Here is an 11,591-nt window from a genome sequence, read left to right on the forward strand (position 1 = left end):
CCTAACTTCTTTAAATCAGACTTAGTAAATTTTTTTTTAACATTAACTCACAAATTATAGTGGTACTTAATAGGAAACTTTAAGAGAAAAATGTATTGACACAAGTACTTTGTAAAGGGAAAGTGCCAAGCTACTTACCTTTTCTTTTTGTAATGGAAAAGAGCAAAGAATATTTATATGTCAAGCCATAAAATATAGAGAATATTAGTTAGGAAGGATAATGATTTAAATTTAAATGTCAACCAATTCACTATTTTCCCATGAAATTGAGTTCCTGACTAGGTTGTTTACAGCAAGATCTACTATGACAAACTACTTTTTAAAAGTGTATTGGCATCTCTGTGAAATACAAAAACTTCAATTGCTGTATAGTTTGTTGTAGGAAACTGCATTGTTTAGAATATTTCCTATAGAAAACTGTTCACTTAAAAGTTACAAATTCAGGTTTTTTTATTTTTATTTTTTTTAGACGGAGTCTGCTCTGTTGCCCAGGCTGGGTTGCAGTGGTGCGATCTCGGCTCACCACAACCTCTGCCTCCCGGGTTCAAGCGATTCTTTTGCCTCAGCCTCCCAAGTAGCTGGGGCTACAGGCACACACAACTATACCTGGCTAAGTTTTTGTATTTTTAGTAGAGATGGGTTTTCACTGTGTTGGCCAGGCTGGTCTCAAACTTCTGACCTCATGATCTGCCTACCTAAGCTTCTGAAAGTGCCGGGATTACAAGCGTGAGGCATCAAGCCTGGCCCTCAGTTTTTTATGGGTATAGAATTTGCTCATCAACCTTATAACATTGATATTATTGATTCTGGCCTCACTGGTGTTGTTATACTTTAATCAACCATTACAAAAGCTGCGTATGTTTTCTTTCCTGTCAAAGACATTTCTTTATTCAGATCTTAATTTTTGCAAGTTTTTTTTCAAGTGTAAAAAGTTAATAGTGACCTCGCACAGTGGTTCATGCTTGTAATCCCAGCACTTCGGGAGGCTGAGGCGGGTGGATCACTTGAGGTCGGGAGTTTGAGACCAACCTGGCCAACATGGCAAAACTCTGCCTGTACTAAAAATACAAAAATTAGCCTGGTGTAGTGGCACATGCCTGTAGTCCCAGCTACTCAGGAGGCTGAGGCATGAGAATCCCTTGAACCTGGGAGGTGGAGGTTTGAGTGAGCCGAGGTCGCACCACTGCACTCTAGGCTGGGTGACAGAGAAAGACTCTGTCTCAGAAAAAAAAAAAAAGTTAATTGTGTTTACAAAGTATTTGTTTATATATTGAAATACCCAATGGAAAGTCTCAATTCTTCCCCACTGGCAGGCTATGTGTGCCATAAGTGACCCAATCAAACTTCTAGTGCTATGATAGGATCTGGGCTTAGAGGTCAGTGTCTGCAATGTCTTAGCAAAACTAGGATATCAACAGTTTACATTTCTTGGGATAATATGGCTATACTTACCCTTACCCTTTTCTGTACTTTAGAATTATCCAAGAGAGGAAAATGATGACTAAAATAACGAAGATCGTACCGGATATAGTGCCTAGGCAGTAAAACAAGGTAATTACATGCATGGAAAATATAACTCATAGGTTTTAAATTCTGTCTTAGTATCCAGTCCCACTATAGATTGCCAATGCTTTTTTTTTTTTTTTTTAGATGTAACTATACATTCTGCTTTACTCTGGGTTTCTATAGTATTAGTCTTACTCCCACAGGGTTATTATAGTTAAGGTGTGATCTGAGCTGTTTTGTAACCTTTAGTCCAACATCAACTTTTCCAAAAGTAAGTGAGAACCACGATAGGGCAGCTGGCCATCAGCTCTCCATGGCCCTGCCCGTGTGTCTTGCCTAAGGCTTAACACACAGGCATTTCATTGTGACAATACTGGAATTTTCTCTCTTGTTGAATTATATATGTAGGTCCTTTGTCCATTTATTGATTGTTAAAGTGCACAGTCTCCACAGGTAGGTAGACCCAGGCTACCCCATTCTGTGGTCTTGGGCAAGTTACCTAAACCCTCCATGTCTCAGTGTCCAGATGTGTAAAAAGGGATGTAAGAATACCATGCCACAGAAATTCCCTTGGAAGCAAACTCTATTACAAAACTACTCTTCTAACATAGGCAGATCACAGATATGGGCTCAGAAGACTGATCTTGTGGCTTTCTATTTGTGCAAATGGGCACAATCACCATCTGGAAGCATACTCCAGGTTATAACCCAAAGAAGAAGCTTCATTCTCCCACCACATTCAAATAAGTTATTTTTGACACTGTTGAATGATTATGCATTTGTAGTGGTTCAAAGATAGTAAAGAACCTTTGAGGAAGGTTACTCAGTAACCTGGCATATGATGATGCCAGTTCCACCATATCCTGGCCTAAACTCATCATGATTTTCTTTCTAGTTGAATTTACAACTCAAGATATTTTAATCTCTCTTTTTGCATTTCATTCATTATAAGTAGGTACTTACTGTTAAGGATGCCAGAATTCCTCAGCAAACCCTTCATAAAACTTACCAACTATAAGAGCGTCATTTGCACCTAAAACGAAGACAGAAGTCACAAAAACATCACTCTGGCATGCAACATAATTGAACAGGACTTCTCAGCCAGTGACAATTTATCCTGAATTTTATTCAGGACTCAGACTAATATTTGTTTTTAAAAGTCATTGATTTCACTCACATACTCTCATTTTACCTTCTGTACTCAGAGAAGATTTTCTTTTTTAGACAAAGTCTCAATCTGTCGCCAAGCTGGGGTGCAGTGGTGCAACCTCACTGCCACCTCTGCCTCCCAGTTCAAGGGATTCTTGTGCCTCAGCCTCCTGGGTAGCTGGGAATACAGGCACGTGCCATCACACCCAGCTAATTTTTGTGTTTTTAATAGAGACGGGGTTTCACCATGTTGGCCAGGATGGTCTCAATCTCCTGACCTCGTGATCCACCCGCCTCAGCCTCCCAAAGTGCTGGGATTACAGGTGTGAGCCACTGCCAAGAAGGCTTTTTAAAAATTAATATTTTTGTCATAAAAGTAATACAATTATAGAAGAAAACTTACAATACAGAACTAAAAAAAAAATCATCCCAAATCCTAGTGCCCAAAACATGTTTTGATACATTCTCTTCTGGTATATTTTCTTATACGTGTATTTTCACATATTTATATACTAGAAATGTAAACTACAACAAAGACAAACTAATATAATCTAGTAGATGCATCATAGTGTATTCAATGACTACTATTGTGCATTTATTTCTAGTTTTCTTTCTCATGAAACCCTTAATAAAATGCATAAAATATTTTATATTTTACATTATTTCCTTAGATTGGAGTTCTAGGAGGGCTAACTGGCAGGAATAGTTGTATTATTGTCCACATACATTGCATAATTGTTTTTCATAATAGATTTTGCCAATGTACAATAGTACCTTCAACATACAACAATATTCATTACATTACATCCTTACTTTTTATTGGGTATTCACATAAAAACCTTTTTAATGGACAATTTTAAAAAATGGTACCTTGTTATTTTGCATTTCTTTAGTTCTAGTGAGGTTAAACAGTTTCTGTATATTTGTGTGTCAAAGTAGAAAGATATTTACACCCTTCCTCTAAATCTTGCATCCTAAGATAGTTTCTGCATTTCCCTGCAGAAACTTTCAGGGCTGTGTTGCATTGAACTATGTAGAACTGAAGAAACTCCATTTACCTTAGAAATGGCATGGAGACTTCTTGTGAACTAAGAAGGTCCAGAAAGTGGGGAGAATATTGAGAGACAGTCTGGGTGGAACTGAGAGAAACTAGGCTCTAGGAAAGCAGTTGCTTTAATGAATGGGACACTGGGTAATGGAAATGGGTAAAGAGGATTTGGGGACATTTTAATGAGTGTCACATAGTTTAATTTTTCTTTAAGCCTCTCTGAAGATATTCAAGTAGAAACTTCTCTTAGTTTTAACATGTTTCCTGGAGTTGAACTTATTTGTCTAGCATGCAACACCATGCTAATTATTCTTGAGACAGCATAAATATGGGTTATATGTATTAATTCTGACTTTAAAGGGGACCTGGCGATTACCCCTTGCTCTGAGGAAGATGTTGAAATGTATCGGGCCTCTGACGTAACTGGGCCATTGAAATGGGAAGATAGGGGATCTGAGTATCCCAAGAAATTCTTCCTTCTCTGATGCTAGTACTCAGAGGTTCCTTTTTCTCTCTGGATTGCTATTCTTTCTCAAAACCCTCTATGGCATGTCACTCCAAGCCTGGACCACCTCCCCAGGTTAGTTCTTCATCTTCCATTTTAGGAAGGCCTAGGACTGGTATCTTAAGTAATCTATCCCAAGCCTTAGGGGAAAATACTGGGTTTTATTTTTTCTGTTTTGATGGTCTCTAAGATCATGAAACTTTCTTTGCCTCTTCTCACTACAAAGCAGTAAGATGTCAAAGGCGAAGACTAGATAGGGTAAAGAGACTAGGAACAAGAAGGCAAAGGGGACTGCTTTTAGTCTGAGTCATAGTTCAGAGAGACAAAAGGAGTTCCTAAGTGGTTCAGCCCAATTCACGAGGAGTCTACACTAAGCTCTGAGTTCCAAGAACCTGCTGGTTAATAGTTATTTGGCCCATTCTGATTCTTTGTTGTATCTCCTTCAACCAACTGAAGAATTGCCCATTATCTGGTGTTTGGGACCTTGGCCTGATAACTTTCCATTTTATTATGACAATACTTAAATATTCTCTTGTTGAATGATATATTTACATCCTTTGACCATTTATTTATTGTTAAAGTTAAATATTGTTATTTATTGTTACAGATAAGTAGATTGCTTGGCCAGGCTACCCCATTCTGTGGTCTTGTACAAATTACCTAAACCCTCTGTGTCTCAGTTTCTACATCTATAAAATGAGATAATAAGAATACTACCCTCCTCACAGGTTGTTGTGTAATTAAATTAGAAGCTATCTTTTGTGTGTTTGTGTGTGTATGTGTATGTTTTGAGACAGAGTCTTGCTCTATTTTCCACGCTGGAGTGCAGTGTTTTGATCTCAGCTTACTGCAGCCTCGACCTCCCAGACTCGGAATTCTCCCACCTAAGCCTCCCAAGAAGCTGCAACTACAGGCATGTGCTACCATGCCCAGCTAATTTTTTTATTTTTTGTAGAGACAGAGTTTCGCTATACTGCCCAGGTTTCTCTTGAACTCCTGGGCTCAAGTGATCCTCTCACTTTGGCCTCCCAAAGTGCTGGTATTACAGACATAAGCCACCATGTCCAGCCTATCTATCTTTTAACGGTGGTACTAAGTATTCATTATATAGTAATTTTTACAAATAGTACCACAACCACCACTACTGCTACCTGTAAGATAACACTATTAACCCTTTGCTGTGTTTCCCATATATTTCTTATCTATCTACTGCGTTATTTTTCAACCACAGAAATTCTAAGTCAAATTAGCCAACAGGTCAAAAAAGTCAGCACCAGGCTCATGCCTGTAATCCCACCATTTTGGGAGGTTGAGGCAGGTGGATTACCTGAGGTCAAGAGTTAGAGACCAGCCTGACCAACATTGTGAATCCCCGTCTCTACTAAAAAATACAAAAATTAGCCAAGTGTGATAGCAAGCGGGTGTAATCCTAGCTACTTGGGAGGCTGAGGCAGGAGAACTGCTTGAACCCAGGAGGCAGAGGTTGCATTGAGCTGAGTTTGTGCCATTGCACTCTAGCCTGAGCGACAGTACAAGACTCCATCTCAAAAAAACACATTAAAAAGTCTACAACTTTTATGATTCAATGCTCTTCTGTCCTTACTGGAGGATAGAGCTTGTGCAGGCAGTCACAGCCACAAATGCATCTACAGTTGCCAGGTACTGTCATTTAAAGCCAGACTAATATATCAAAGGAAAGAGCTATGGAGGCTAAGAGTACAGTCTTAAACTCTGCTTCTCCAGGGCCTCCTGAGTTCCCTTTGTTAATGGTGAGGTGAAGGACCAACTAAATATAGTCAGTGACTTGAACAAACCCTTGGAAACAACATAAAAAGTATAAATCCCTACATCTGAGTTTCTTAAATTACTTTTATAGTATTATCAGTTCTGAAGTAAATTACGTCATCATTGTGTACTTTTCGTGCAGCACATCCATCTATCCAGGATAAAGACAACTCGTAGTAGAGGTAGAATAAAAGAGTATTTTATTTAGCATTTGTTTTCAGTACTTTGAAAATATTCTCTACAAAATCTGGACCTCACCAATTCTCTTCACTGTCCACCCCCTTCTCTCCTTACCATCCCACACTGCTCACCCCAAGGACCATCAGAATACCAACAACTGAGACACAGTGTGCCTACTAGAACCCATTTGTCATTCACTTGGGAGGTAGTTCTGTCTCTGACATTCATAGCAAAGCCATTTTCACAAGCAAAAATGACTGTCACTATAGAAATATGGAGGTTCTCACCTAGATATTCTGAACCCGTTTAGGATATGTGGAAGCAGGTACTAACCAGCAGGAACAGAAAGTTCACAGCGAGGGGCGGGGCTGCTCCAAACCCCATTCCCTTGAGGGTCACTTGTGCAGCGGATGGTGCTCTCCCCAATGAGGTTGAAGGTCATCCCTCTGTCTGGGTGGGGGTCGCATGTGTAAGATACTTCTTTTCCATAGGGAATATCTCCAAGGGGAGCTCCTATGTGTCTCCCATTAAGGATAGCTGGAGGATTTGGGCAAAAGATTTCTAGAAAGAAAACAAGAGCTTTAAGTTCCATTAGAGTTTCACTTAAGATGACTGAAATATTAGTGACCTGTGACTGTGCTATGAGTATAATTTTTTTTCTTTTAGAAAGAATATAACTAAGGTGGATAGAATTTAAATCTGTAAGGCTTTTGTTGAGAGGCAACTAAGTGATGTGAGACCTAAATTACAGTTTATTGCAAAAGGCCAAAGACAGTGTTTTTGGACCATCTAGGTAGCTATGTTCATAATGAATTTGGAAAGTAATTATTTTTTTATATTTTTAAAAACGCCCATTTGGTTGTCTACTTTAAATCAGGCATAGTAAGATTCCTGGGTTGACAATGAGGTTCAAGACAGACAAAGTTTTGGCCATTGGAGACCATAAGTTCCAAGGAAATCTATGAACGTTAATAATCATGAACTATCATCTTTAGCAATGTAAATGTTTCTTGGTGATTCAAGACCATTATCATCAGGACCAACACCAAATTTCCAATGGCGTCATCAGACTACATTGGTAAGGCTCTTTTTACCCAGATTAAATGGTGCCAAAGAGCCTTTTTTTCTTTCTTCCAAATTATTAGCCATCATTTCTTCCTCCTCCTGTTAGTCTGCTTAGAACAGTTCCTTCCCTAAAAGCACTTGATGCTTCTAATTTGATATGAATTTAGGAAGAGACGCCCAAGTTTATCAGAATTATATGTATAAAAAAGACTTAGTACATCAAACAATGATTGACTTCTTATGCTTGAATTTTACCTGTTTGTGTTTTCCTAAGTTTGTTTATATATTTATTTCCAGCTTTATATGTCTCTGTAAGGTTGAGTTTGTTGGATACTTGAGTTTCCTCAGGTATTCACTGTTCTTCACCGTAATACTCACCATAAAATATTCGAATTGATTTCTGTAAGTTATTTTAACACAATGCAAATTAAACATTTTCCAATAAGAAAAAAAAGGTTTAAAAAATTCTTGCCTTGCTTTAATAGACAGAATAGGGTAAATCAGTAATGTCTTAGTATGTCAAACATATACTTTTATCTAAGAGTTTCTGAATTCTTTCTGAATTTGGACATACTTTATTTAAGCAGATGGTTTGGAAACTTAGGACACCTCATCATTTCAGACACTGATTCATCATCCCAGCTCCTTCCCCTGTACTAATTTATCATATAACTCTGTTTTATTTTCTCCATAACATCCCTATTTAACTATCATTTTATATATTACAATTTTTAGAATTTTGATTACTTATTTTATCATTCTTAGTCTGCTTCCCAACAAGAAAATACACTCCAGGAAAGTAGGGAGGTGTCTTCACTATTCTTTTACTCTTCATTGCTTTTTCTACACATGGAAAGTCCTAGCACATGGGAAGCCCTATGTCATTAAATACTGCCGGCTAAAAAATAAGCTGACTAAACTGTTTATGATATGCGAGGGGATAAAAGAACATAAAAATTTGGCTGGGCATGGTGGCTCACACTTGTAATCCGAACACTTTTGGAGGCGAAGGTGGGAGGATAGCTTGAGCCCAGGAGTTTGAGATCAGCCTGGGCAATATGGCAAGACTCCATCTCTACAAAAAATAAAAAATTAGCCAGGTGTGGTGGCATGCACCTGCAGTCCCAACTACTGGGAGGCTGAAGTGGGAGGGTCACTAGAGCCCAGGCCATTGAAACTGCAGTGAGCTGTGATTGCACCACTGCAGTCTGTCCTAGGTAACTATCTCAAAAAGGAAAAAAAAATTAAGAAAGATTACTCCTTATAAGAAAACTAAAAATAAATGACTAACTAAAACGTGCTGCACCTTTATGTCATCTAGTTTCTTGCCACACATTCCACACAACATTAAACACTGTCATTAAACTAAGTGATTTACAGATTAGTAACAAATGTCAGAGAAGTCCTACAAGATGCTTCTTGAAATTCTTCCAACAAAGAAGTATTTTTATCCGAAATTTAATTAAGTAAAGATCCAGACAACAAGTGATTCCATGCAGTAAACACACTGGAAAACAAAAATAAGGAGAGTTATCCAAACTACATAGTTCTTTCTACTCACGTTCACACACTGGAACACTGCTATTCCAAAGGGCTTTCATTCCAGCCAAGACACAATGACTAGCAAACCTGCCTTTTAATCGGAACCTAAAGAAAAAAAAAAGTGGTAGCAAATGTGTGAGCAATTCCCATCTCTCCCTTGATTTCTTCACTAATAGATGCTCAGCTTCCTCACTACCATTTCCTCTTTGACTATCATTTGGTTCTTAGGTTCCGGCCCAGCTAAAAGTCTAAATTCATTAGGGATCTGAATTCTTCAGTAGCTGGCAGAAACTCAAAGGCCAATTTATTCTAAAGAACCATAGTACCCTGTGACTGGCAAAGCAATTAGAGCTGATGTGCCATGTAAACTTCATAGCCCAGCATCACCTACAGAAGGCATGAACACAGAACCAGACTTCTCCATGGGCACAAGAGCCATAACCTTCAGGTGTCATATTTCACTGATGGCTGTCTGACATCCCACTTATTCTCATTAGTGGGTCATGAGGCAGAACAACTCTCGATTTGGTAAGCAAAGCCAGGAACATCTGGAAAGAGAACAGCCATTGTTTTTCTTGCCACTCCAAATATAATGGGCCAGAGGAGGCTCACAGAAGCATGCTGAACCACGTGCTCTAACAAACAAAGAAGGGTCGGGGGGAAAGTCTTTGCCACCCTGAAAAGCCTAACTTACTATTGAATCCTGCTTCCCTTCTGAAATCTAAAATTGTTCTGGAATTGGAAATCATTATTAGGTGGTGGACTTTGTAAATGCCAAAAAATCCTTGGAAATTATTAAAGATAACTCCTTAATTGCTCAATCTAGTTATCCCCCCAGACTCATGGTGTACCAAGAATAATGGATACACATAAACAATGAATAATACCTCACTTGGCAGTGGTAGAAGCAGGAGGCAGACAAATCCTAGGCAGATGGGGCGGATCCCGATGAAACCCGACCTTCAAGCTGAAGACAGTTTAAAGCCTCGCTACAAGTTCCAGGTAAATCCATGGACTGGCTTGAGAACCTCTCTTCCCATTGGGTGTGCTTGCCTCTGATTGATCCCCACTCTTCATCTATTTCACATATACCTGCTCTTCCATAATTGGTTTTTTTGCACTGTTGTGCCCACCTTTGAGTGGTGGCTTTGCTTTAGCCTTTTTTGCACACTCACAAACAAATTAATACACACTTCCAATTCTGAGTCCATAAAAGCCCCAGAACCAGCCACACTGAGAGAATGACCCCCTGACTTCATCTGGGGTCCACCCTCGTGTCTCGTCTCCCCTGAGAAGCTGTTTCGTCACTCAATAAAACTCTTCTCCACCCTCCTCACCCTTCTATTGTTAGCATAACCTTCTTTTTCTTGGCTGCAGGAAGAGAACTCAGGACCCACCAAACGCAGGTACGAAGAAGGCTGTAATACAGTGACCCTTTGCCCTCTCCCAGGGGAGGGCAGCTATTCCATGCAACAGGAAGCAGCAGCAGGTCAAGTCAGCCCTGGAGACGCAGGCCTGGCAGGGCGATGGGACTGACAGAGTTGTTAACACACCGCCATCTGTTGGGCTGCAGGCATTATCAAATGCTAAGAGCTATTAGCATGCTGTAACACCCCCTCTTGGCTTTGGGGTTGTGGGGACCCCTGTTTGGGCACCACCACGTTTCCTTCAGTGCAACGTGACTGGTTCAGCCGCAATCCCCACACGGAGCCCGCTCCTGTGCCAGTGCTTGGGGCAGCCAGCCAGAACCCACACTTGCTCACTACACACCCCCTCCTGCCAGAGGCTGAGCATGTAGTCGTGGCAGCCACAGGATCTGCATCAGAGCCCAAGCCAGGCACGGCCTGGGAGGGTCGAGTAGATGGGGTGTCTCCTGCGTTGATCCTGGGCCGAGCAAGGCCTGGGCAGGGCTGTTTCTGGCCAGAGGTCACCAGCTGGCAAAGTGGCTGAGAAAAATCTTGCATCAAAACAATTACACTGGCCATTCTTGACATGAAGATATGTAATTGGGTTATACTTATCCATACACTATTACAGATTTCACTTTTGATTGGTTTTAAGTTTCCTAAAACAACCTTTGCCTTATTATGAGGCAAACAATTTTCGTCTTACTCATCTTTTTTTCTCTAGTATACATTTTATAAAATTATGTTCTTTTGCCTCCAAATAAATACATACCCATTCATTTCAAGTTCCAACTGTGGACTCAAGATCAGTGACTGTATTTAGGTTTGTACCTGACATTGAGCTGTATGTGCCATTTTCTCATTGTCTTCTGAAAGTGGTGCCACTTAGTCCCTATCCTTATTTCTAAACTACCCTTCCATAAATTCATCTCTCTGGGTACTTCTTATCTACTAGGTCGGCTCCTGGTTTGGATTAACCCCTGATCTCAGGGGAGTGATTCTCCACACTGAGTCCTGGGTCTCAACTCTGGGTCACACTCACCCTTCATCGCAAACAAAGGACACCTTTGCTCCAAGCTGGAGATTGAGTGGAAACAGCACACGGCCATGAGGAAGTTGGCCCAGGAAGTCATCACAGGATTTCACTAGAAGAAAAATAAAACAACAGGAGTAAGACCTCCATGTGAGGGGGAAACAGCAATCTGGAAGCCAGAGAGTCAAGGCACCTGTACATATGGGGGCTTCAGGGTTCCAGTCTCCCTGGGGCGTGCAGTGCAGAGACGCAGCCCCTCTGAGGTCATAGCCGGGCTCACAGCTGTAGAACACTTCCTGCCCAGGTGAAAAGTCCTGATGGCTTGGAGTGTGCTCACCATGCAGGATTTCTGGAGGCGGCTGACACACTGTG

General features: G+C 40.4%; 1 protein-coding gene across 1 annotated transcript in view; it reads right to left on the reverse strand.

Moving 5' to 3' along the window:
- Nucleotides 1-2,465: 2,465 nt before the first annotated feature.
- Nucleotides 2,466-11,591, reverse strand: part of LOC105536434 (complement component receptor 1-like protein) — a 77,430-nt gene continuing 68,304 nt past the window's right edge. Inside the window, exons 7-10 of the mRNA XM_011975844.1 lie at nt 11,229-11,331; nt 8,800-8,885; nt 6,507-6,734; nt 2,466-2,539 (exon numbers count right to left, since the gene is read on the reverse strand). Coding sequence (XP_011831234.1) covers nt 2,472-2,539; nt 6,507-6,734; nt 8,800-8,885; nt 11,229-11,331 — 485 coding nt within the window. The 3' untranslated portion in view covers nt 2,466-2,471. The remainder of the gene's footprint in view (nt 2,540-6,506; nt 6,735-8,799; nt 8,886-11,228; nt 11,332-11,591) is intronic.

Source organism: Mandrillus leucophaeus, unplaced genomic scaffold (genome assembly GCF_000951045.1).
Source record: "Mandrillus leucophaeus isolate KB7577 unplaced genomic scaffold, Mleu.le_1.0 Scaffold159, whole genome shotgun sequence".
NCBI classification, from domain to species: domain Eukaryota; kingdom Metazoa; phylum Chordata; class Mammalia; order Primates; family Cercopithecidae; genus Mandrillus; species Mandrillus leucophaeus.